At 46.6% G+C, this 27,318-nt stretch overlaps 1 protein-coding gene across 1 annotated transcript in view; it reads right to left on the reverse strand.

Annotated features, from left to right (window-relative positions):
- Window positions 1–27,318, reverse strand: part of LOC147666494 (E3 ubiquitin-protein ligase TRIM39-like) — a 239,047-nt gene that overhangs the window by 199,379 nt on the left and 12,350 nt on the right. The window contains exon 2 of the mRNA XM_086949038.1: window positions 23,119–23,214. Within this exon, the coding sequence (XP_086805164.1) occupies window positions 23,119–23,214 (96 nt within the window). The remainder of the gene's footprint in view (window positions 1–23,118; window positions 23,215–27,318) is intronic.

The following is a 27,318-nucleotide window of genomic DNA, read 5'->3' on the forward strand; positions in this document are numbered from 1 at the left end:
CCGTATCGAGTCACACTTAAAGCAGGGGTGGTATTACCACGAATTCGACAATACAAGTTACCTCCCGATGCTGTAGTGGCTTTACTGAGAATCATTGACGAGCTAATCGCACAAGGAGTGGTTGTGGAAACCGACTCTAATGTGTGTAATTCTCCTATCATTCCTGTTCTCAAACGTACTGACCAAAATTCCCCACCTGTTTATCGATTGGTTATTGATCTGCGCGAATTGAACAAATGCATTGTACCACAGTACCCTGTGGTCCCAGATATCTCTTCGTTACTGACAGCCATTGATTCCGAAGCAGCGTTCTTTACTGTAATCGATCTCAAGAATGCTTTCTTCAGTGTCCCCATTGATCCGGAAAGCCAATATTTGTTCGGATTCAGTTTAAATGGACGATCTTTTAAATTTGCCCGTGCACCTCAAGGATTCACAGAAAGCCCCAGCATCTATAGTCAAGCATTGAAAAAACAACTAGACAGTATCCACATGCCAGTTCACACTGCTCTGCTTCAGTATGTCGATGATCTGCTGATCACCGCTCGAAGCGAACCCGAATGTGAAAATGCATCTCTGATTGTTTTGAACTTCCTGGCTGACAAGGGACACAAGGTGTCTCCTTCGAAGCTACAATTCTGTGTTCAGCAAGTTGTGTACCTGGGTCACTTGCTGTCCAAAGTGGGGAGACAGCTCACACCTGATCGCATTCAGTTAATTGTTAACATGTCACCACCCAGAACACAAAAGGAGGTACGGGCCTTTATAGGCCTCACCTCATACTGTAGACAATGGATTCCCCAATATGCATTTCTAGCAAAGCCACTCATTCAGTTAACAACACAGGAGGCAGCGACTTCGTCTGTCCTCCCTTGGACTCAGGAACATACACAAGCTTTTGAGGACTTAAAGAAAGCCTTATGTCAAGCACCTGTTTTAGCAACACCATGTTACAGTAAGCCTTTTACACTTTTTGTTACAGAACGTGATGGTACTGCATTGTCAGTCCTCACCCAGGAGCAAGCAGGTTCACACAAGCCTTGTGCTTATTTTTCCAGTACATTAGACCCAGTCGCACAAGCCCTTCCAGCATGTTTGAAATCAGTTGCAGCCACAGCTTTAGCAATCAGACAGAGTGATTCTATTGTGTTAGGACATCCATTGACAGTACAGGTTCCACATTCTGTAGAAGTCCTTTTGAATCGGACTCAAACCCAACACCTGACCATAGCAAGATTGACAGGTTATGAATTGACATTGTTTCAGCCACACATCGAAATCAGACGCTGCAGCACATTGAATCCTGCCACGTTATTGCCAATAAATGGAGTAGATCCATTGGCACATGATTGCATCGAAGTTATCACTATCACAACAAAGCCCAGACAAGACTTAACAGATGTTCCGTTACCAGATCCAGACCTGACACTTTATGTGGATGGTTCATGTATGAGAACAAAGACAGGTGAATTAGTGGCAGCCTACGCCATCACGACAGACACGGAAGTCATTGAAACAAATTGTATTGACACTTTGTCAGCCCAAGCAGCAGAGCTTATTGCTCTGACACAAGCATGTATACAAGCTAGGAATAAGAGAGTTAACATATATACTGATTCACGTTATGCATTCGGAGTCGTTCACGACTTTGGAGTCCTCTGGCGAGAAAGAGGTTACTTAACTTCTCACGGTGCCAACATCCAGCATGGTCCCCTCATTCAAGCTCTGTTAGATGCAATACATCTACCTACTGCAATCTCTATCATGAAATGTAAGGCACATACTAAGGTTACTGATGTCGTTTCCCAGGGTAACGACCTGGCAGACCGAACAGCAAAGCAAACTGCTCAAAACCGAACTCATGTAACTGATCAGACACAAATAGTGGTACCACCACACTGCATGTCAGTTAGGGATCCCGCACATGATGTAATTGACATACAGTCACATGCAACACCCGATGAAATTAAGGAATGGACTAGACTAGGAGGGGTCCAAACAGACCAGGGATGGATGACGAAGGGAAAATCTACATGGTTTCTCCCCGACTCTATGGTACAAGTCATCATTAACACAATACATAGTCCCGCACACCTCGGAGAGAAGGCAATGCTAGACAGTATTCAACACATATGGTCCAATAAAAACTTACGGGCAGCAGCCAAACAGAAAGTGCGTACTTGCATGATTTGTGGTCAGTTCAATCCAGGTAAAAGCATCCCCGTAGAACAAGGTGGATTTCAACCTCCCGACCACCCTTTTGAAGTCCTCCAGATGGATTATATCCAGATGGAACGGTGTCGAGGATTCAAGTATGTTCTCGTAGTCGTGTGTGCTCTTTCCCGATGGATAGAGGCATACCCAGTTCCCGATTACACTGCTCCGACCACTGCCAAGCAGTTGGTTCGTGAATACTTCCCGCGGTATGGTTTGCCCCGTATCGTGTACTCAGATAATGGTCAGCCATTCTCATCCGAACTTGTGAAACATATTACACTTCTGTTAGGTTACCAGTGGAAGTTCCATTGTGTCCGGCATCCCGAGGCAGCAGGTCTCGTGGAGCGTCATAATCAAACACTGAAAATCCGACTTTCCAAGATCTGTAGAGATAAGGGTATAGACTGGATAGTTGCCTTGCCGGTCGCCCTCTTCTATATGAGGATGGTGGCCCATTCCCGTCCTGGACTATCCCCGTATGAAGTGGTTTTTGGTAGGCCACCGAATATGTGGGGGACGCCCATTCCGCGTAAAATAACTGATGTTGATTGTCTTATGCTGACAGATTACCTTGCCTCCTTGATGTCTGCACTACAATCTTGTCGTTCACAGGTAGCTGCAGCCTTTCCCGACAACACCGAGACGAAGCCCCATGAGGTGGTTCCTGGCGATTACGTCTACGTTAGGAATTTTGATCGGAAGAGCCCACTGGAGCCCCGCTGGCAATCGCCGAAGTTGGTTTTGCTTACAACGAGGACAGCGGTTAAGATAGAGGGCAGGAAGGGATGGCTGCATTCCAGCCATATTAAAAAATACTTTGGACTTCCTTCGGACTTGGACACTAAGCCCTGCCCTCCTCCACAAACTGACACGAAACTCCCTTTGGTTGAGAAAACTGCTTCAGAAATTTACAGACAAAAGTTACGATCTAGCAAGTCAGACAGTTTAATTGTTTAAGTCCTCCCCTAGGTGAATCGGTTAAATTAGTTTCTGACATGTATCCCCTAGATCGAGATAGAGAGACAGATAGACAAAGACAACATAAGAAAAAGGCGTATTGCAAATCACTTCGTAGTCGCTGTATAGTGACATTACTTGTTATGTTTTTTCTATGTTTGCTGGTTATCATTGCTGGTATTCTTCTACATATCTATTATCCTATATTCAAGCGTGCACAATCTACTTATAATGCTTCTACTGAACATTCTTTTAGTGACTTACCGCCTCATGAATTATCATATAGACTTGCGCTGCGCAACAACACTTTCATTAGTATGTTACATCACTCCCATCAGGCTACCAATGCTACTAATTGCTGGATATGTGGTCGACTCCCTCCTTACCAAGAAAACAAGGGTGTTTTGCCCCTTTTCCCGTACCCGTTCACTCATAATGGCACATGTGGTGCATGGTTTAAAATGCTCAATTCCTTGGTCTCTACTGCTGCTATTTATGAAGGTAACTGGGTTTGGGGTAACCTGAACTTAGTCCTGCTTAAGGTATGCTACCCTGACAAGGAGGGACTCCCCGTTGATACTGGAACTGATCTAGAAAACGAAGTATATGGGTTAGGAAATTACACAGTCACTTTCATGATTTTATCTGTCGAATCCGAAGCTGCTCCTGTTCTACCTGCTATGGCAGTATTGCCTATTACTGGTGAACTATGTGTTCGCAAGAATGGTTCTGTACACGTAGGTCATAGTAAATGTACCACTGTAGTCGAATTTACTGACCATGGTAGATCCACGTTTAGGGCTCTACGTCATTCCTATTTTGTTTGTGGTCATACCGCATATGTCCGTTTGCCTTTAGACTGGGATGGCACCTGTTATATTGCATTCCTTCTGCCACCTGTTTTTCTAGCCCCTCCCGACTATCATAGAAATACCAATTTGGTAAAGCATAGATACAAGAGAGATCTCCCGCTTGTCGATTATAAAGAAACTACATGGGAACAATATACAGATTTCAATAAAGGCTTCTTCCCCTACCTAGGTACTGTTTCAAATAGTAAACTAATCCGTAGATTAACCAGAACCCTCGAAGCAGTGGTACTTGAGACCGCTTCAGCTCTAGGTAACTTAACGGAGGAGCAGTCCGCCATGCGGGTTGTTGTTCTTCAAAATCGTCTCGTTATTGACGTCATCTTGGCAGATAGGGGTGGAGCTTGTAAGGTCATCGGGTCAAGCTGCTGTATTTTCATCCCCAATAACGCGCCAACCGTGTACAAAGCTATTACACGTCTCCATAAAATTGCGAGTTTAATTCATCAGACTCCAGGCACCTGGACTTGGTCCGGTTGGTTCTGGACAACGTTGTCAGCCTGGGGGTGGAAGATCCTATCCCTCCTAGGTATTGGTTTTCTTGTAGTATTCAGTTGTTGCCTGTGTATCCAATGTGGACCGGCAATTTGCGGCCTGTGTGCCACTTCATGTGTTCCACGTTCAAGTTCCCATTCAAAGCGCGTAAAGAAAGAAGAGCAAATGATGTTAAGTGAACAAGTCGATCAATTAATGAGAATCGATGTATCATGAAGGGTCCGTGGGGAACAAGGAGGGAATGAGGAAATATAATTTTTGATCGAGTAGTGTTCCCCAGCGAGTACCCCACCGTCTCCATGTACTAGCTTGCAGTGCATGTGATTTCCCTCCTGTGCCAGCTACGAAGACGCAAATGCATTTGCGTCCATCTTTAACTTGTCCTCTTTCAGATCCGCCATGAACGGATTGAATATTCGATTCCTATATATGTCGTGCCACCGTCTTTTTGTGGTACGCTTTACACGTTTTTCAGCTCTGGCGAAGTAGGCCCAGAATATGCCATTGAGTTTTTTCGAGTTCTCTCCTGCTTTCTGACTCCGAGGGCCTCAGTCCAGGCTACCTCTGTACCAGTGGCCCCCACCTTACTCCTTGCGCGGCTCCGGCGCATAGCCTAACCTCTGCCTGCCAAGACTGTATTCAGCCTTCGAATTATCTGCTCCACTCCTCGAAAACACATTCCTGTCTCGTAGCTCAAGTAAACATCCTCCCAGCTGCAGGAGCAGAGGGCCCGGTTCTTCTGTCTCCGTGCAAGTAATTCATAGACTCCGTTGCCATGGTAGGCCCATGCCCCCTCACCCCGCATACCAACACGTAGACGCATACATGCAGACAGTATAGAGTAGTCTCCGCCCGAGAGACCTTTTCCCTTCCAGATACTACTGTTCCTTAAACATACGATACCAGATACAATTTGGGATTAGGTTGATCTGACATCCCAGACTTAGGTCTACACTTATGTCTACACTTGTAGTGCTAAATGTCAAGTCCTTTCACCCTCCAGTTACACGTCAGATTCACGTCAATCTGCTGCGCGCGCATCTCTGCCATATATTTCTGCTGACATTGCAGGATTCTCCTATGGATCCACCTACTTGTGACCTCATGACAAGTGACGTTTCTAGTGTACGCCTTCATGCACGCCCATTGTACCGCCTTTTTGATGACGTTTCCATGTTTTATCTCTTCTTTTCCAGCTGTTACGCCTACTATATGCTCATACATTGTAATGCATTGACTATATATATGTACCTCTGTAAACAATATGTTGTCTGTCTGCCCCTTCCTGAACCTGTGTGGTGATGGAATGGTTATGCCACCTTGGCTCGAGCCAATAACCCAATTCCTTTTACAGGAATAAAACCCTTTTGAGTTTACCTCAATATCCCGGATTTTGCCTCTTATTTTTCTGAGTTATTCTTATTGATTATTGATAGCAAATTAAGTATAGGTAATCGATTTTACCACAACTGGTGAACACTACTTAGTGAGTGCAGACCATAACGATACCGCATACTTTTTGGTAGATTCCTTTTTGGATTTTTGTCCTATTTTTGAAGGATGCCTGGTTCAGTTGTCATGCGAGATACAGAATACATAGCCTCTATTGATTGTGAATGGGAAGAAAAAAAACTGGAGAGCTACAAAGTAAGGCAGCTGAAGTACTTTTGTAAGAAATTCAAGGTTTCCACTGTTGGGTGCACCAAGAAAGAAGAATTCTACAAGGCGCTGAGGGCCTGGGTAGAAGCAAGGAAAACCCCTGTCATTGCGGAAGGGGATGACCAAGTACAACAGGAAGGGCCATTGGGCTTAGGAGGAAGGAGACCACCTTCCCCCGCATGTAGCAATGCTTCTAACAAAAGTCTGTCTCCAGAGGAGCTGGAGGACAGAGAGAGAAATAGAAGGCATGAGATAGAGCTGACCAAACTGAAGTTAAGTGGACAGTTAGAATTTGAAATGCAAAAAAGGAGGTTAGTCCTCGAAGAAAAGAAAATGCAGTTTGACCATGAGAAGGTTTTGAGGGAGTTGGAGTTAAAAGCTAAAAGTTCAGAAATTACTCCCTCTGGTGGCAGAATACCATCAGTACATACAGAAAGTAGAGTGTATATTCCCAAGGATGTGGTGAAAGAGTTTTACAAAAATGATGACATTGGTCAGTGGTTCAGAGCCTATGAGGGAACCATGTCTTCCCACCGGGTCCCCGAGATAGATTGGGGAGCGGGGTTGTGGGGACGGTTCCTTAGTGAGGGGCGGGACACATTGTTAGACTTGCCTTCTGAAGTCCACAATTCATACAGCCACATAAAAGATGCATTAATGTCTAGATATGGTTTGACACCTGAGTTCTATAGACAGAGGTTCAGGAAATGCCAAAAGTTAGAAAACAGTACTTGGGTTGAATATGTCACTTTCTTTTGCAGAGCATTGGATGGTTGTTAAAGGGCAGCAAGGTTAATGATTTTCAAGGTCTCTTTGATTTGATTGCTTGGGAGCACTTGTCTGATAATTGTTTTTCCAGAGCTGCGCCAGCATCTGACAGATAGCAAGCTAACTAACCCTAGGAAAGCTGAGGAGGCGGACCACTGGGTCAGTACCAGGGTCCACAAGGGTCACATGGGAGACTCAGCCAAAGGTGGGCAGGGTCCCCAGCAGGGTCCCAAAGTAGTCTCCAAGGGAACCCCGTGAAAGGTTACCAGCCACCCCCTGAGAGAAAGCAAGGGGCTCGACAGGTAGTCCTGTTCCCCAGGGGCCCCTGAAATGTTACAAGTGTGGTGACCCTGGTCATAAGGCGAATGATCCCAGGTGCTGCCTGTTTGGTAAACAAGCAGCCACTGGTGCTCCGCCCCGGGAGATGGCTAGTGTAGCCTTGGGGGAGGAGATTGAAGTCCAAGGTGGGTGGAGACCCACATAGATGACCCTTGCCTCTTTAGGAGACTGTGAGATGGTCTCAGAAGCTCAGCTGTCCAAGGACACTAAAAAATATGGGCAGTGGGTGACCGTCAATGGACAAAAAGTGGAGGCTCTTAGAGACACAGGAGCCAGTGTGCAGCCGTCGGGTGTCATTAACACAAAGACCACTGGTACACTCACTAGGGGTCGTGGGGTTCAGAGAGGAAGAAAACCAGAGTATATCCTCCCTAGAGATACATTTCACTAAAAATACTCCAATCACACTATAGTATGACAAGTTGTCAAATAGTGTGTACTCTAAAAATAAATGAATATCTGTAGTGGTAAGGATTGTGCACTTGCCCATCTAGGGTATGAGGATCATGCTAATCATGTCCGTGTTTGTTAAGGGAAGAAAAATAGTTCTTATTAGTTACCCTCACACATCCTAGTGGTGTCATGCTTCATCATCGGATCAACCCGACCCCTAAAAGTCGAGGTGGGCTCAAACACAGTGTTGGGTAGCTCTTTAGATAGATGAAGGAAGGGGGACTTAAAGATAAAACACCTGCAACTGACCCCTGGTTTCCCTTTATTTTTGGGTCAGATCTGGTTATTAAAAAATTACTAAAAACGGGTCTTATTTGGATTTTAATGGTCCTAAGACACTAATGCCAGTGCCGACATGTTTCAGTCCACAGGGGCCATAAAGGTCCAGGACTTTCTTCAGGGCAGTCGGAAAATCCCCCTCTGTGTGGGAAGTTATAGGATGGAAGTCCCTATCCTCCTCATGAATGTTAAAATGTCTTTGTATTGCCAGGATCCATCTGTAAGGCAAAAAAAGTACAAAGGAACATAATTATATATCCACATTGTGAATGTGATTTTTGTGCGTAATCCATGGAGGGACATGCTACATTCTTTGTTAATGCCATGAAGGTGGATAACGTGACCCCACTCAGTACCAGTCGTTCACATCGTGATTGTGGCAGGCTTTTAAAAAAAAATAACATTCGTTAAATCATACTCTGTGTTCTAGTGCCTGATTGGATTTATAGAACAGTTAGAGGTAGTGAATAGACCGTGAATAAAAACCAGTGATCATAGTCTCAAGTGCAGAAAGACACACGTTTGATGATTAACATAGGTAATCCCGTGCTCTCACAGGGCACTCATACATACATACCACGTGCACGTCAGCGTTTCAAAACCGTGCTGTCAACAATTCATTCATACAAGCATACTATATGTACTTTAGTATTGCTGTTAGCACTTACCCAAATTTTGGGGGCTTCGTGCATCTCAACGGACCGGGATGTACGGTGTAGTGGTCCTAAGGGTTTGACAAGTAAACTGAATATGTGGTTTAAGGCATTATTCCGGGTAGTTGTATCCCTTAAGTACTGGAAAGGGGGATTATTGAAAAAGCGGGTACGCCAGGGCTAGTTAAAAAAATTAAGGGGCCCAGCTCATGTAAGAGGCAGGTTGCAATGACTTATTCAGTTCAAGGTCTTACCCATCTGCTGAATCTAGCGTGGTCCCGGTCCCCAGCTCTGCGAGACTGAGCAACCGGGAGAATGGTCTTAAAATCACCTTAGGCTGAATGTTTTCACTTCCGGAAGTAGCGACGTTAACATGCGTAACCCGGAAGTGACGGGTGGACGTGTGATCGTCTGAACCCTGTGTTTCCGGTTTTGGAGTAAAGGATCATGGGATAGGTAGTTCCAAGTCACGATTTTTAAGAAACTTTAATACTTGATTCGTAATCCGGCTAATAAACAGAAGTACTAGTTATGGCTTAAATGTTACAGGAGGGAAAAGGTGTAAGGAGAGACGGTCTTCAAATTCAAAGTCATGAGGTGCAACCAACACATGATATTAGGAATGATAGACCCTCCGGGTAATTACGGTATTAATGGTGACACGACACGATGGAGGAATACTTTATTCTTAGTAAAGTGCAGATGCACCTCTTTGTAGAGGGTGTATAGAGAAACAGGAGGTCATAATGATAGTAGCCTTATGATTCCGTAGGCAGTTTTCACATGAGTAATCAGCATCATATCAGGGAGCTCCATAGTTTGTATAACGTCTGTATCATGACATTATCTTTTTATCGGACTCCAAGGTATAGAGTCGTTTAATCCTACCTCATGTGTCTTTAAATGGTAAACCCACCGTTGTTCTTTCTCCAATAGTATTTTCTGTAAAATTTTTGTAGCTTTCACTTTTTCAATTACAGTCCATCTGATATCTGTGTCCTTGTGGTGATTTTCCACATAGTTGGCTGTCAGTTTGGTGGCTGTTATGGCTCTTCTGATGGTACTCCTATGCTCACAGATGCGAGTTTTTACTTTGCGTGAGGTCATCCCTACGTATAGTAGGTTGCATGGACATCTAATGAGGTAGATAACCCCCTCCGTGTTGCAATTTGTATGCGATCTCTGTTCCCAAGGGGTAGATAACCCCAGATCGAGGTGCTTTGTGTGTTCAGTGAACTCGCATACTATGCACATGCCACACGGGAAATGTCCCATCACTGGTTGTGCATTCCAGAAGGTAGGTTGGATATTGGTTTTGGGTTGGAAGCTATTGGTGTGCACCTGGTGTCTCAAGAGCAGATTGTCCCTCATGCATTTTGCAGAGTTATTAATGCCGACAACACAGAGAGTCATTGTCCCATGGCTCAGGTTCCCTTTGGGGGGGGGGGGGGTCTCTGGTACTCTTCAGGTAGCTGTGAGGCCCGCCATGCCTGTAGACTGTTTGTTGGGAAATGATTTAGAGAGCTCCCCTTGGAAAAAGGTGGAGAAGAGTACTCACTTGAAGACGGTTGGACTGACTGACTGGGCATGCGTGACCACCCGGTCAATGTCAGCCAGTAGGGGTTCTTAAGAGGAACTGGAGCCTGAAAGGGAGGCCCAGGAACCTGCCTTGGAGAGAAGTGGCGGGGCGCGGGAAACCAGCCCTGAAGTTCCCACGGCCCAGGAGGAGGTAGACCCTGAGGGGGATGCCCTGGAGCCTACCGGGGAACAGATAGCTGAACTGGGGGACCTGCCGGACCTGACCCATTGGCAGCAAGAAGGAGGCCCCTCCAGGGAAGAATTCTGCAGGGAGCAGAAAGAATGCCCTTCTCTAGAGTGGTTGCGGCAACAGGCTGCAAGCCAGGCAGCAGGTCTCAGCTTCTACACCCCCACCCGCCAGCTCCGCTCCGACAGCCTCGCCACTGTACCCCGCATCCAACGAACGACCTCCGGCGGCAGATCCTTCTCCTACCTCACCGCCAAGACCTGGAACACCCTCCCTACCCACTTACGGCAGACCCAAGACCTACTAGCCTTCAAAAGACTCCTCAAGACCTGGCTCTTCGAGCAGTAGCGGCACCCCTCTCCCCTCAGGGCCTTGAGACCCTCACGGGTGAGTAGCGCGCTTTACAAGTACTCTGATTGATTGAAGTGTATATATAAAAAAACTTTTTTTAAAGTTTGGGGCAACCTGCCCAACCCCACATTTCAATTACCTTTACCCCTTAACCCTACCCAACCCATAATCCCAAAAACATGTTTATCAACCAATACCCCTACCCACTCCTAAACCCCAAAAACACCCTTACGGCCCAAAGCCTCTACCCACTCTTATACCCTAAAAACACACTTACCACACAATACCCTTACAACACCCCTCCCCCTATACCCCTTTACCCACCCCAAACCTAACAAGCATTTGCAATGCAATAGGTCTCGCATTATTTAAGTTTGAGCTATTAGCATTGTAAATGGCAATTGTTTTTTGCTTTATGCTATAGTTTTTTTTTTACATAAAAAGCTTCATATAAAATATGTTTTATTAAAGTTATTTATGCAGTATCTAAATTTTGTTTGCATAAAACAGTATAATAATATCTTAGTAAAAAAGTCAAATATTTTAATGGAAATTCACCAAATGTTCATTTATGTGTTGGTTTTGAAAATAGCTAAATTAATAGCTTTGTCATTTACAATGCCAATAGTTATAACTTTCGCAAATGTGACACCTATAGCATTTGTAATGCAACATTTGTATTTACGTGACTTAGATGTATTGATATTACAAATAACAATGGCTTTTAATTTTTTTTAATACTTAATGAAAGTGATTGTAATTTATAATGGCAATAGCTTAAACTTTTGTAAATAACTTTTGTGAAGATTATGTTCAGTGTATTTTATTGTAACAAAATCCAAGAACAGAAGTGAAATATTAACATCTTTTTGTGACATTTGTAATAAAGCTTGAAACATTGAGAGAACATATTTGTGCTGTGGTGGTGCTGAGTGATGCTGTGGTGGTGCTGAATGGGGCTGTGGTGATGCTGAGTGATGCAGTGGTGGTGCTGAGTGGTGCTATGGTGGTGCTGTGGTGGTGCTGAGTGATGCTGTGGTGGTGCTGAGTGGTGCTGTGGTGGTTCTGAGTGATGCTGTGGTGGTTCTGACTGATAATGTGGTGGTGCTGAGTGACTGTACTCACTGTCACTCTGCACTCACTGTCACTCTGCACGCACTCTGCACTCACTGTCACTCTGCACTCACTGTCACTCTGCACTCACTGTCACTCTGCACGCACTGTCACTCTGCATGCACTCTGCACTCACTGTCACTCTGCACTCACTGTCACTCTGCACTCACTCTGCACTCACTCTGCACTCACTGTCACTCTGCACTCACTGTCACTCTGCACTCACTGTCACTCTGCACTCACTGTCACTCTGCACTCACTGTCACTCTGCACTCACTCTGCACTCACTGTCACTCTGCACTCACTGTCACTCTGCACTCACTGTCACTCTGCACTCACTCTGCACTCACTGTCACTCTGCACTCACTGTCACTCTGCACTCACTGTCACTCTGCACTCACTGTCACTCTGCACTCACTGTCACTCTGCACTCACTGTCACTCTGCACTCACTGTCACTCTGCACTCACTGTCACTCTGCACTCACTCTGCACTCACTGTCACTCTGCACTCACTCTGCACTCACTGTCACTCTGCACTCACTCTGCACTCACTGTCACTCTGCACTCACTGTCACTCTGCACTCACTGTCACTCTGCACTCACTGTCACTCTGCACGCACTGTCACTCTGCACGCACTGTCACTCTGCACGCACTCTGCACTCACTGTCACTCTGCACCCACTGTCACTCTGCACTCACTGTCACTCTGCACTCACTGTCACTCTGCACTCACTCTGCACTCACTGTCACTCTGCACTCACTGTCACTCTGCACTCACTGTCACTCTGCACTCACTGTCACTCTGCACTCACTGTCACTCTGCACTCACTGTCACTCTGCACTCACTGTCACTCTGCACTCACTGTCACTCCGCACTCACTGTCACTCCGCACTCACTGTCACTCTGCACTCACTGTCACTCTGCACTCACTGTCACTCTGCACGCACTCTGCACTCACTGTCACTCTGCACTCACTGTCACTCTGCACGCACTCTGCACTCACTGTCACTCTGCACTCACTGTCACTCTGCACTCACTCTGCACTCACTGTCACTCTGCACTCACTGTCACTCTGCACTCACTGTCACTCTGCACGCACTGTCACTCTGCACGCACTGTCACTCTGCACGCACTGTCACTCTGCACGCACTCTGCACTCACTGTCACTCTGCACTCACTGTCACTCTGCACTCACTGTCACTCTGCACGCACTCTGCACTCACTGTCACTCTGCACTCACTCTGCACTCACTGTCACTCTGCACTCACTGTCACTCTGCACTCACTGTCACTCTGCACTCACTGTCACTCTGCACTCACTGTCACTCTGCACTCACTGTCACTCTGCACTCACTGTCACTCCGCACTCACTGTCACTTCGCACTCACTGTCACTTCGCACTCACTGTCACTTCGCACTCACTGTCACTCCGCACTCACTGTCACTCCGCACTCACTGTCACTCCGCACTCACTGTCACTCCGCACTCACTGTCACTCCGCACTCACTGTCACTCCGCACTCACTGTCACTCTGCACTCACTCTGCACGCACTCTCCACGGCCCATTGCTTCACTTCACTTTTCCTTAGCCATCCCGTTTGAGAACACATTGAATTAATTCAATAGTGGATCTGTGCCTTACAAAAACTTCAGTTATAGAAGGTTAGCATAAATAAACGAATCTTGATTCATGTATAATAATAATAATAATACAGGCTGCGTCGCAATTAAAAAAGAAAAAACACAAGACGCCGGTAACCGGAGCGCGGTCGCGGAAACTGAGAAGCAGCCTTTGTTCTAAGCCAGTGGTTCCCAAACTTTTTTGACCTGTGGCTCCCTTGACCTAATTGGCAGTTGGCCGTGGCTCCCCACCATTTTTTTTTACCGGTGGGCGGGTTCCACCATTTTTTTTACCGGTGGGCGGGTTGGGGGGAGGTTTGTAAGCCCGACCTTTGTTGTCTTCCGTAAATTAATTGGGATGCAATGAAGAATTGAAGGTATTATACTCATATTTGTAACAAAATAAAAATATAACAGTTTTTTAATAAAATCTTGTTAAGTGACAAACATTGCAAGATTAATAGCGCACACACGCTTTGAAACTACGGCTACGTACAAACCAAGTGCAAGTAGAGAGGCTGCTATTGCTGGAAAGAAAACATGGAGTCCCATTCATGAAAGAAAACATAAAAACATGGGCAGAGATTTACTTCTCCGACTGAAGGTATTTTTAGGCTGATTTCATATTCACCAACATTCCAAGTAGATGGCATGCAAAGCTGCGGCAGTGGAAAGTTTCCAGCAGTGCTTAATTTGAGCAGGGGCTTTCAGGTGCTCAGCACCAGTGCTTTTAGCACCAATTAAGGACCCATTCATTTGGAAGGCAGGCAATTTCCCCCATAATCACAGGATTTTGAACCACGCTAAGACTCGAACCTGGTTTCCCAGCTACGAAATCATCAGCTCTAGCTATTAGGCCCAGTCCTCTCCAGAAGGATAAGTGCCAGGGCTTTGTTCAGGAGGCAGTTTGCACCTTCTTATTTCTACTGTTAGTGCTTCCTCCTGAGGAGAGCCCCAGCACTTTTTATTTTACAAATTAACCACTGGTTTCCAGGCATACCACTGGCGATACGCAGTTAGGCACCAAGCAATCCCAATCAAATGCCATGCCAATCTTCTGCCCAACCTGTTTTTTACTTGAACTACATTTTACAGCCGTGTTTTACATGATATTGTCAGTATATAAAATCTAGTTCAAGTAAAAAACGGAGGTAGGGCAGAAGATCAGCATGGCATTTGATTCATAGTAGCATAGTTGCATCCTTTTGGTAACACTGGTGCTGAGGAGACACTTTTCCCAATCTGCACCTCCTTTACCTTTAAAATGTATCCGTCAAAAAACTTGGGATCTCAGAACACTTTGTACATGCATTCCCAGAGCTCTGTCTCATGTTACCTCTTTCGACACCAGCCATCTAGGATTTGGAGTGTTTAAAAGGCAAAGCAACATCTAATTATTTTAGTTCCTAAAATTATCTTGCAGAGTAACCTAAATTGAGGACTGTCAGGAAACGCAAAAAGAGTCTGCAGAAAGAAAACCGTATCCATTACACCAAACATTACCAAAGGTTTGCAACTTTTTCGCTGAGGGGGAATACTAAGGAAATACCAATTTTAGGCCTGAATGTGCTGTTTGTCACGTAGTAATATGTTCCCAATATGTGCTGCTCAACCATGACAGCCAAAACTACTTCTACCATGTCATTTCCGAGGGGAGCCAAATGTGCATCTGTACGCTGTTTGGATCTGGGGGGAACATCATGCCCGCATTCTGAGTCTTTAACGAGCTCCGTGGAGCCCACCTTTTTACACTAAAAATAATGCAGGTGATACAGGTGCAAAACGGAGGTTGGGCAGAAGATCGGCATGTCATTTAATTAATAATTGATGATAATCAAATGCCATGCCGATCTTCTGCCCAACCTCCGTTTTACACCTGTATCACCTGCGTTAGTTTTAGTGTAAGAAGGTGGGTCCACGGAGCTCGTTAAAGAAATCAGACATAAAAAGACAAGGCAAAGCCTTCTCTCTGGCTGCTTTAACAAGCTCCGTGGAGCCCGCTTTTTTACAGTCTGGCTTCTTGGCTTGTGTATCTTTGCCGTACTCCTGTTCTCCTGTTCTACTGAACAGGAATCCCTCCCATGCCAGTTCCTTACCTTACTTGCGAAGAGGATCCCACGGTGGGCAGCAATAACGTGCCTCAAACGGTCAGAGGCGAGCTGCATATGCCAGTAATGGCGACTACTACGCCTGTGAAAGCAAGACTCGTACGTACTCTTGGGCCAAATAATTCTCCCGGATTATGCAGGCAGCAAGTTTTTTGCGCTGCAGCTGCAATAAGGTCAATTTTCCCAACGTGAGCGCGGCGCCCCTGGCTGCTCATGACGGCGCACCGGGGCGCCGCGGCGCACAGTTTGGGAACCACTGTTCTAAGCATTTTTTATGCAGCGTTTTGCGCCGGCCTGCGACCAGGAAGTCAGGCAGGCCGGGCGGGACAACCGGAAGTAGGAGGGCGGGAGCCTACCCCGCCTCCCACGGAAGAGCCGCGATTGTTTGGAGCACCGGAGCAGGCAGGAGCCTACCCTGCGCCCCGGTGCCGAAGAAGGGAAGAAGAGTCTTGCTGCCGGTGGGAGCCGCTGCACTGAGGATGCCGGTGAGTGGGGCTTCGCCTTGTTGGGGGGGGGGGGGCAATCTGTGTGCGCGCGCGCGGCGGCGGACTGTGTATGTGTGTGAGCGTGCATGTGTGTGTGTATGTGTATGTGTCCTGGAGTCTGTGTGTATGCGTGTGTGTGACGGGGGCGGGGGGGTTGCCTGTCTTGGTGCCTGCGTGTCTGTGTAAGTGTAAATGCGTGTGCGTGTGTGTGGAGCCGAGAGGAGAGGGGCTGGTGTGTGTGGAGGGGTCTCTGTGTATGCGTGTAGGTGACGGGGGTGTGCCTGTGTATGCGTGTGTATGTGCGCATGCGTGAGTGCTGTGTATGCGTGTGGCTGTGATGTGCGCATGCGTGAATGTTGGTGCGCGTGCACGGAGCTGAATCCAGCCAAGGATAAGCTCGTCACAGTTTCTTGTCCCTCATTCCCCCGTGTCAGACAGCTTTAAGTCTCCAGCCTGGACGCATCCTTCGGATGCGATGTCCAGGCGAGACCTAAAAATTATGCCTTTTAACAAATAATTTGCCTATTCATTCTTTCGTTTCTTGCTCACTTCATACAGCACCAGAAGACTCATCGATCTTAATGTGATGGGACAACCCTGCATAGTTAGTTGTGGAATGTATTGACATAAGGTGGGCATTCTTGTCATAATGCCATCCACAACGGAGTACTGCTTGCATTGGCATATTGGCATCAGCTCCTGGCATATTGTTGTGAGGTGTTATGTAAACCACCCTTAAAGTAATAATTGCACTAGCAGAGTTTTGGCAATTCTTGCCATTTTTATTACATTTATCACGGCTATCCATTGATACAGTCCGCAATTCATTCAATTACCTCCCAAAGCACACACAGATTCAACTATCCATCTACCTAGAACTCGCTGACTTCACACATACTCCGGCACAGAGTTACCTATTCATACATTTGCTGCCATCCTACTAACTGCTGAAACAATCACCGTTTCAGAATTCCGAAAGTCCCTGAAGACCTGGCTATTCAACTGAACCCTGCCAACGCCAGGATAGCCTCATAGGTGACAGGAAGCGCTCTACAAGTCGACTGTTTGACAGTTCACCACGTCCATCAACTCGGTAATCAGTGAAGAATCATTTACATTTCTAAAATGGTCATACCTATTGGCTTCGTCAATCCATGTGAAGTATTTCTCTGGCATCTGTTTCTACACTTCCGAATCTAGGGTTAGCTCCCATTTCTCTGATGCCTGGCTTTGATGGTTTAGATTCTTGGGGGACCACATATGCAAACTCTCCTCACTAGAATTGAGATATTAATTTTGGTAAAAGTATTGATGTTTGCACCCCTTTACTTTCTTTCACCAGAAACATAGATTAATGAAAAACAAGTTATCAAGCAACTAAAACTGTGTGTGGTAACACCATTCCAATGTTTTCATATGTTGGTGAGTCTCTGACATTTTCCTTCTTGTGACTAACAGGGGAACCCTGGTCTCTTACTTCTCTACCCCATTACTGTTTCCAGAAGTGCACACAGGATTCTATGGCAGGACCGGAGGCTTCTGATTATGCTTTCTCATTTCTTTACTGCACAAACAGCAGCCAATGAAAGTAAAACTACAATGGTAAAAAACAACATTTCCCATGAGGCTTTGAACCACGCCTCCAATATTACAACCAATCACAGTAGTAACAAGTATATAAAGTATCGAGACACTAATCTGGCCTCCTCTTTCTTTGCTGCTCCGCAGCCCAGATAAGTGCTCTTTACCTTATATGCTTGTACTGCTGCATGGCAGGCCTCATGTTGTAGATATTGCCTCTGGCATGATTAATTGTTTAGGATTACTGATTTAGTGTATATTTGCACTGTTTTTTCACCTTGTATGCGCGGTTTATGCCGCTAGTGAGATTCTTGGATCGACGCTGCTGTCGGCTCCTGTTTCCCATTCAGACTTCGGATCGGGGCTTCTTTGCCTGCTCCGTGCCCCGTAGGTAGTTCTTGGAGCGAGTGTTGCGCCCGTAGGCCCCCGCTCTCTCCCTGCTTCGATCGCGGCCTCCTGACTCGCGGTCCGCGATTATGAGGGACTTGGCTCCCCTCTCGCGGACGGAGGCGCACGTCGTAGCCTGGTGGGGCCCTGTGTGCGTCTTCGAGGTCTCGCGCGCATCAGTGTGCGCGCGCAGCCCTCCATTAGTGCCTGCTTGACGCTCTCCCCCCGGCTGAAGTGGGGAATCACGCAGTTTGGCCAGGAGCCGAGGGGCTGTTTTTGACACCAAAAAGCAGCGTTTTCCATCGCAAATTGCATCGGAGCTCCTCAACATGAACCCCTTGCTTCCCAGTGAGTGAGGAAGCGGGACACATTTTTGAAAACCCTTCTCTGGGCTAGAGAAGGGTTATTTCCCTCCATTAGTCCTAGAATTGGACTTTACTCGCCCAAATTTTGACTTTCTGGTATTTCCGGCTCCTGTGCCTGGCACTTCCCCTGATTGACGCCCTCGCCTGGGCTGGCAATTGTGCTTCCCTCTGGGGACTAGAGTGGAATTTGGCAATTCCTTGGGAATATGGCAGATACAGAGTACTGCGAAGAGGAGGGTACTGAGTGTGGCTACCAGGGCAATGATGAATATTACGAAGAGGAGTCCATGGAGGATATTATTGACAAAAAACTGGACGCTAAACTTGATAAAGCCCTTTCCTCAACCCTGCTTCCATTAGCCAAGAAACTAGAGCTGCTAGTCCCTGGTAAGCCTCTTCCCCTTCCTAGCCAAGACCTTGACCTTTCGGGGCCGTTGGCCAAGATCCTGGAACTGGCCCTCCAAGCTCAAGAGACAGGGGATGCCATTCACCCTGAGGTCCTAGCGGGTTGGGCGCAACGTGCCATCTGCATGCTGAGGAACGCCAACTGCGCTCTAGCTTCTGAAAGACGGAAGTCAGTCTTGCTCCGGATTGATCCTCAGTTGGTAGAGTTGGCTTCTTCAGAGCCGGGTCCTTTGGCGGAAGGACAGTTGTTTGGAGACAATTTTGTGAAGGATATTGCGAAATTTGTTAATACCTTCGCGTCCCTAGATAAATCTAAAGCCTCCTTGAAGAGGGTGTTGCATCAGGTCTCTAATAGGGCCGGACGAGGCAGAGGACGCTCGACCGGCCGCTATTCGAACACCAGTCCTCAAAGGGGATACGCACCTAGACGTGGCAGAGGTTACACGCAAGAGCCGGACCAGGCCGGTTTCTACCCGTCAAGATTCTGCGGCTTCAGAGGCCGCTATAATCGAGGTGTCAACAGGGGTTACAAGAATTTCGACAATCAGTCCTCTGGTAAGTCCTGTGTGCCCCTTGGCTCCTTTAGGGGGCAGGTTGCGTCACTTTGTGATGAATTGGACGAGCCTCACTTCAGATGCTTGGGTCGTCCAGACCGTCCAGGGCTACCAGATAGAGATGTTAGAAATTCCCTTTCAAGCCTCTCCCCCTCAGCCTCTCCTTTTTTCCCGTCTAGATCAGAGTTTTATCGACTCAGAACTGGAAGAATTGTTAGCCAAAAAGGCCATTGCTATAGGAACCTTCATTCCAGAAGGCTTCTGCAGCAACGTCTTCCTAGTACAGAAGAAAGGAGGTGGCCAGCGCCTGGTTTTAAATTTAAGAGACTTCAATCCCTTTGTCACTTATCGCCATTTCAAGATGGAGGGTATCCATCTTTTACAGGATCTTCTGTTGGAGAACAACTGGATGGTCCGTTTAGATTTAAAGGAAGCCTATCTGACAGTCCCCATCTGCCCCTCTCATCAAAAGTACTTACAGTTCCCTTAGAAAGGTCAGTGGTACCGTTACATGGTGCTTCCCTTTGGTCTGTCGTCAGCCCCTTGGGTATTCACCAAGCTTCTCAAACCTGTGATTTCTCGACTCCGGGAGATGAGAGTGGGTCTCATTGTCTACCTAGACGACATGCTCATTCTAGCCCAAGATCGGTCCCTTCTTCTTACCCACTTAGAGTGGACGAAGTCCCTGCTGCAGAATCTGGGGTTCGTTACCAATACCGAGAAATCGGTGATGATACCGAACCAGCAGATGGAATTTCTAGGTTTTCTGATAGACTGTCTCAGCTCAACTACTCCTTCCTCTTCACAAGATCAGGTCCATCAAGAGGGAAATTCTATCCACTTTGACCAAGGAGAAGATCTCCTTGCGTGTGCTGGCGAGGATTGTGGGCCTTCTGGCTTCGTCGATCCAAGCCATTTTCCCGGGCCCCTTACATTACAGGGCCCTTAAGAGACATCAATCGGTTAGGGGGGATGAAGTCTTGCATGCTGGTCCACATTGCGAAGGAATTTTGGCACTTTTGCCTGGATCGCAAGATCTCTGTGGTGGCAGAATACCTTCCGGGGAAATTCAATCAGGTGGCGGATTGGAATTCCCGGTTTCTTCGAGACTTCAGCGACTGGAGGCTTCACCCATCGCTGTTTGCTCAGATCAGGACTATGCGAGGCCCTTGTCAAATAGACCTGTTTGCCTCTCGCCTCAATTCCCATCTTCCCCTGTTTTACAGTTGGAGACCGGATCCGATGGCGATGGGAACGGATGCGTTCCTACACCATTGGGGGCAACGGAGGAATTATGCCTTTCCCCCGTTTGCTCTGATCCAGAGAGTGGTGGCCTTGGTGCGCCGGCAGAGGGCGACAATAATGTTGGTGACTCCGTTCTGGTCGACTCAGTCGTGGTTTCCCACACTGTTGGAGTTATCTGTGGACCTTCCCTTCCGGCTCCCAGTCTTCCCGACGCTTCTGCAGGACCCAGTGGGATCTTACCATCCCTTAATCCTGCAGAATCAGTTGACCTTGATGGTATGGACGCTCTCCGGAGACATGAATGCCTTGCAGGCCTTTCACAAGAAGCTTCCAGCTTTGTGCAACAGGCGTGGGCTCCTTCCACCCGGAAACAATACTCTGCATCTTGGAATAAGTGGGTGGGTTGGTGCCTTCCAAAACAGGTGGATCCCGTGGGATCAAATGTGACTGATGTGTTGAATTTTCTGTCTGAATGTGCAGCTTCAGGCCTGGCCTACAAGTCGGTTAATAATTTCAGGTCTGCTATTTCAGCTGGTCACGATCACATTGATGGTAAGCCTGTGGGGATGCATCCCTTGGTTTGTAAGTTACTCAAAGGAGTTCGTGTGGCCAACCCTCCTCGGCCCAGGTATTCCACGCTTTAGGATGTTACAAAAGTTCTTACACTGTTGGAAACCTGGCCCGATAATGGTGATTTATCCTTAAAACAGCTCTCTGCCAAGCTTACTATGTTGCTGTGTCTCATTTCATGTCGCAGGGTTTCAGATGTTAGAGCTTTAGATTTGGCTGGTAGGATGTTTTCTCCACAAGGTGTCTCCTTTGTTATTACACGACGAACTAAGACCATGTCACGCTCAGTGGAGTATCCCGCCTTTCCACATAACAGCAAGCTATGCGTGTTGCAGTGTCTCAAATGCTATGAAGAGCGTACTATTGCACACAGGGTTGATCCTTTAGACTAGTTGCTAATCTCTGTTCAGAAACCCTTCAAACCAGTCGCTGTGGCTACATTAGCCAGATGGGTTCAATGGATTAGGTCAGAGGCTGGCATTGATATCTCTGTTTATGGTGCTCATTCAGCTAGAGGTGCGATGGCTTCTAAAGCCTATTTATTAGGTTCCCGCTTGGAGGATATCCTAAAAGCGGCTGATTGGTCTTCTGACTCAATGTTTAAAGTGTTTTATTATAAACCTATTCCTCAGGTTTCTGATGCTGTGATTGATGAGCTTTGAACCAGCATAATCAGAAGCCTCTGGTCCTGCCATAGAAAATGTTCTAGCTATCGCAACAAGAATTTTAGATTCTATTAAGGACACGGAGGCGAGGATTATCCCACCCGTTGGGACAGTTATGTAACTGTAAAGTTGTTTGAAATGATGTTTAACAACTTTGTACCCACCCTATGAGAAATGTAGTTGGTGGGCTCCTTTTCTCAAACTTCTTTTTCTGTTTCAGGAAATGACTCCAACAAGAGTTGATTGCCTTCTTGGAATTGTGCTGCTGTCCCTTCCTGGCAGAAGATGATTCCTTTGTGGTTATGGATTGTTCTCAGTTGAGAATTCCTAAGGAACAGTTTTTTCTCTCCGTTGAGAGTTCAAGACTTGGTTATTATGACAAGACTGTTCGCGCAAAGAAAGAGGAGGCCAGATTAGTGTCTCTATACTTTATATGCTTGTTACTACTGTGATTGGTTGTAATATTGGAGGCGTGGTTCAAAGCCTCATGGGAAATGTTTTTTACCATTGTAGTTTCTTTCATTGGCTGCTGTTTGTGCAGTAAAGAAATGAGAAAGCATAATCCTCGCCTCCGTGTCCTTAACCCCTTCGATGCTGATGACGAGCTCAGCTCGTCATCACCCACGGGTGGCGTGTGCTGATGACGAGCTGAGCTCGTCATGTATCGCGGTAATTTAAAAATTGCCGCACAGCGCAAAAATCGCCGCAGCAGCGATGCGGTTAATAGAATCTAAAATTCTTGTTGCGATAGCTAGAAAATTTTGTATTCCTCTCACCTTCAGATCGGACTTTAATTTTTACCTCATGTCCCATCTCAAGTTTTAACTGTCAGTAGCACCCCCATGTCGCTCACCTCCAGCTGTGAGTGTCGGGGAGCTGCATTGCTTCTAGCCTCCAGATCGGACTGTAATGCTTTCCTCATCTCTCTCATCTCCATTTCTGGGGTGCCCCCATGTCGCTTACATCAGATTCGGACAATCAAGGGTCCCAATGTCTCTCACCTCCTTCAACTGAACCACAGAGCCTTCATCGGACCAGCAGCTCTCCCACCAACTCCCAGCACCTGGAGACCCTTAAAGGTGAATAGTTGCACTTCACCAGCCAATGATAGATTGATTGACTTCCATTTCTGACTGTCCAGGGGACCCCCTTTCCCTGGTTTCTTGCCTCCGTCCACTTACTGTTCCCACAGACACAAGCAGGACTCCACTCACCTCCAGATCTGAGACAGTCCTCCTTTGTTCCTCTTCCCACGTATGCAGGTTCTCCAGCTCCATTTTCAGTCGCTCCATGTGGCTGTGGAGTGTTTTCTGAAAGAATAGTTCACACATTAATAATATCCAGTAGCTGTCCTGCTCAATTAAACAGAAGATGAATAATTCAGGTTTATGTGCAGCAGCTCCCATCAATTAGCCACCTTTGCTTTTTTAAGGTCACAAATCTGAAAGATGCAGATGTTTTTTGTACAAAGGTCAGTGGTAATGCGTTGCACGAGTACTAAAATATCTGCACTTTTAAAGCCAGGCTCTTCCACTGCTGAGAGGTCTTAACATGAGCCAGAGGTCAAAGTTTGGACTCTGGGATTTCAGCCTAATTTTTTAAGTCGAGCCTAGCGGCAGCGCGCATACACTGCTCGCTCTGTGAGACTGCTGTAGTAGAGTATGGGAGGGAAGCTGCGCCCACTCTTCTCCCATATTTTTAATTGGCTTGTGTCATTGTCTCTTGTAAATGCTGCCTTCGGATTTGTTAATAGGCTTGTTAGTTCCTACTTAGTTCAGCCTGGTCTTCATTTGTAACCTCCCATGGCTACTGGCCCCTTTACTTCGGTTGTTACAGGGGACCTGTTATTTACGGCCACATGCATCATTGTTGCCGTTTGCGATTTCTTAATTGCGAAAATTAAGGAATCGCAATTCAGAAATCGCAAAAGGCTATGCATTAAGAATTCACATTTTTTTTGCGATTTCTTAAATTTCCTTAATTGCGATTCACAATTTGCGAATCACAATTAAGGAATTCCTTCCCATTGTTTCCTATGGGCCTAGAGGCCCATTGGAATCAATGGGAAGTCATTTTCATTTTCATTTCATTCGCAAATTGAAAATGCAATTTCAAGAGTGCAGGAGGGGGGTCCAAACCCCCCCTGCACCCCTGAAATATAACTAAGTGCATTTTTCACACACACATGCCCCAAGGGCATGTGTGTGTGTGTGTAAAATGAAACTTTCAAAAATGCTCTTTTGTGCATTTTTGAAAGTTTTCGCAAATTACCATGAAGCTCAACTTCATGGTAATTTACCCCTCTCTATTTGCGAATTCCCAAATTTAAAAATGTTCATGCATTCCATTTAAGAAATCTCAAATTGCGATTTCTTAAATGTAATCGCAGTTTTAGAAATCGCAACGTGATTGCGATTTCTAAAATTGCAAAAAACATGATGCATACCAATTTTGTCAATTGCATTTGCAAACGGCCGAAAATTGCAATTCGCACCGTTTGCGAATGCAATTGACAATGATGCATGTGCCTGTTAGCCTGTAAGCACTATTTACTTTATTGAGTTTCTCTCACTGCAGGCCGGACATGCGCTGCTTCATCTGAAACCGCCTGTACTTTTTTTTAAGCTGTATGACCGCCCTGTAATACGGGCGCACAACCTCAAACATTTTTACCCTGTATTATCTTGAGTCTGTTTCATACACCCGCCCGCCCCAAAGTAAAATGGATTTAGAAATAAACAAATTAAGTCATGGGAATTTCAGGCAGCACAAAATCGTGTGCTAATGGGCTGAAGCGGATAACAACACATCTGTGTTACATGTCATCTGCACTAAGCCACCTGACGGGTTGTTTTCAAAAGCTTGCTTTATTAACAACGCTATTACCACCAATACCACCCCACCAATACCAATACCAATATCACCAGCAATACCAATGAAATGAAAGAAATTTAAATTTATAACGTGCACTAATACCCAGAGGTGTCTAAGCGCAGCCAATACCACCAACAACAATCCCAATATCTCCACCAATACATACCACCGCCACAATACCAATACCACCACCATCACAATACCACCACCAATACCACCAAAACCACCTCAGTGCCTCTCGCTCTCTAGTAATAGCAAGGGAACTATACAAGGCCGGAACTGCAACTGCGACTATCTCTCCCTCCCTCCATGCCTGCCATAAAGCACAGCCTGCCCTGCACCAGGAGGTAAAGCCAGGCCCCTAATACAGCTGGAGTGTTTTTATTAGGCCAAAAATAGCCATGACATTACGCAATGCCACACTACACACTCAAATCACAGAGAGGGCAGGAAATAGCCCCCATCCAGCTCTTCCTCCTGAGCCGCAACAGTGTAATCACAGAGCGAAAGGTGTTGGAGCACTTTGTTAGTGTTTATAGCTCTGATCATATGTAACTCTCACTTAACACTTTGTGTCTGTATTTTACAACACTTAGACATCTTCTTCACTGTACTATTTATCACTACTTTGAAGACGTCCCAGGCCGGTCTCTTCCTCTGATATTTACAATCTAACAAGTGGTCGAGAAGGTCCTTCATTTCAATATAATAGGTCTCGCATTTGCGAGAGTTTAAGCTATTAGTACTGTAAAGGAAAATGCCTTTTATTCATGTTTTAAAACCCAAAACATAAATAAAAGGCATTGTCATTAACAATGCCAATAGCGGGTTTGGTCCTCGCTTCCGTCAGCTGGTCGGGGTTCTGTACGCCCGGCCTCAAGTGTGTGTCTTGGTCAATGGGGTTCTCTGCGACGCCGTCCCCATTCAAAGGGGAACGAGACAGGGATGCCCCCTCTTGCCCCTTTTTTTTCGCCTTGGCGATAGAGCCTCTAGCGACCTTGATTCAGTCAGAGAGTCTCGTTCGGGAATGGGAATGGCCCAACTCTGAAGTGGACAATATCGCACTTTACGCGGATGATGTCCTGCTCTTTTTGGCTGAACCTGCCCATTCAGGTCCTCGTTGTCTCCAGATCCTGCGATCTTTCGGGCAATCCTCTGGCCTTCAAATGAACTCTAGTAAGTTGTTCCTGGTCCCATTACATCTATCCAGATATTGATACGACTGGCTATTCACGATACCGCTTTGCGTCGTCTTTTAAATATCTTAGGATTTGTTTTGCTCTCCTCCCGGAATTGGGCTAGTCCCTCAATGTTTCCCCGCTTATGAAGAAAGATAAGGCGTATCTCCACAGGTGGCAGACATTACCCCTGAAACCCTTGGGGAGGGTCGCTTTGTTTAAAAGGATGATTCTTCCCAGATTTCTTTACGTTCTCCAAAACACCCCCTTCTGTTTTCCAAGGGCTTGGTTTCAGGAGCTGGACAATATGGCTATTAAATTACTCTTGGAGGAGGGGGGCCCGGTTGGTGTTAAATCTCTGCCGGATTCCATCATTCGATGGGGGCATGGGGATGAAACATTTATACCTTTACTACTTTGCGACTCGCCTATTGACTATAAATGGCTGGTTTAACAGGGGCTGGTCTGACCCGGCCTACAGGCTTGAACTAAGCGAGCTTGGCCTGCCCAAAATCCAGTCCATAATGTGCGGGGAATCCATACCGTCTACCTTGCCTGAAGTCACGGGCTCTTCGATCTTAGCCTGGCGGGCATCTCTGCGACACACCCAATGGACACACAAACTCACCCAAGAAACGCCTCTATGGCATGGTACATGGCTCCGGGAGGTCAGTGGGCTGCAGGGGTTCTGAACGTGGGATATTATAGGGATCTCTCAACAAGGAGATGTGTGGGCGAGCATCCGCATGTGCTCTTTTCAGGACTTCCAATTAAGATACTCCCTGCACCCCACACAATTTTACAAATATCTGCAAATACTACACACCCTCCACGTATACATATCGGAGGACACAAAGATCCCTGAATACAGTCCTCCCAAGGCACAGACAATGCTAGGCGACTTGGGGAAAGTGGGTGTTTCTCGCATTTATTGGACACTGGGCAATAGCACACGACCTCACTGGACCGACTCAGGGGCCAATGGGAGGAGTGGGTGGGTCCCTTAGACAAGGAGGACTGGTGTGATGCCCTCATGTCACCCAAGACAGTCACCGCATCTGCTAAACTACGCTTGATCCAATTATATTATTTACATGCAGCCTACTTAACCCCGAGGCGCCTCCATCGAGCCGGTCCTTACCCTACTGCCTCGTGTACGAGGTGCAGCCACGATCTGGCCAACTTTCCACATGGTATGGGCATGCCCCCGACTGGCTCGGTTATGGGGTGAGATCGAAAGGGAGTTTACAGAGGTCCTGGGGCAGGAGGTTTCCCACGATCCACGACACTCACTTCTCTGGATTACAGATGGGCTAGACGGGTCCAGGAACGAGAAACTACTTTTCAATACAGCTATGGTTG

Source organism: Lissotriton vulgaris, unplaced genomic scaffold (assembly GCF_964263255.1).
Source record: "Lissotriton vulgaris unplaced genomic scaffold, aLisVul1.2 SCAFFOLD_1516, whole genome shotgun sequence".
NCBI classification, from domain to species: domain Eukaryota; kingdom Metazoa; phylum Chordata; class Amphibia; order Caudata; family Salamandridae; genus Lissotriton; species Lissotriton vulgaris.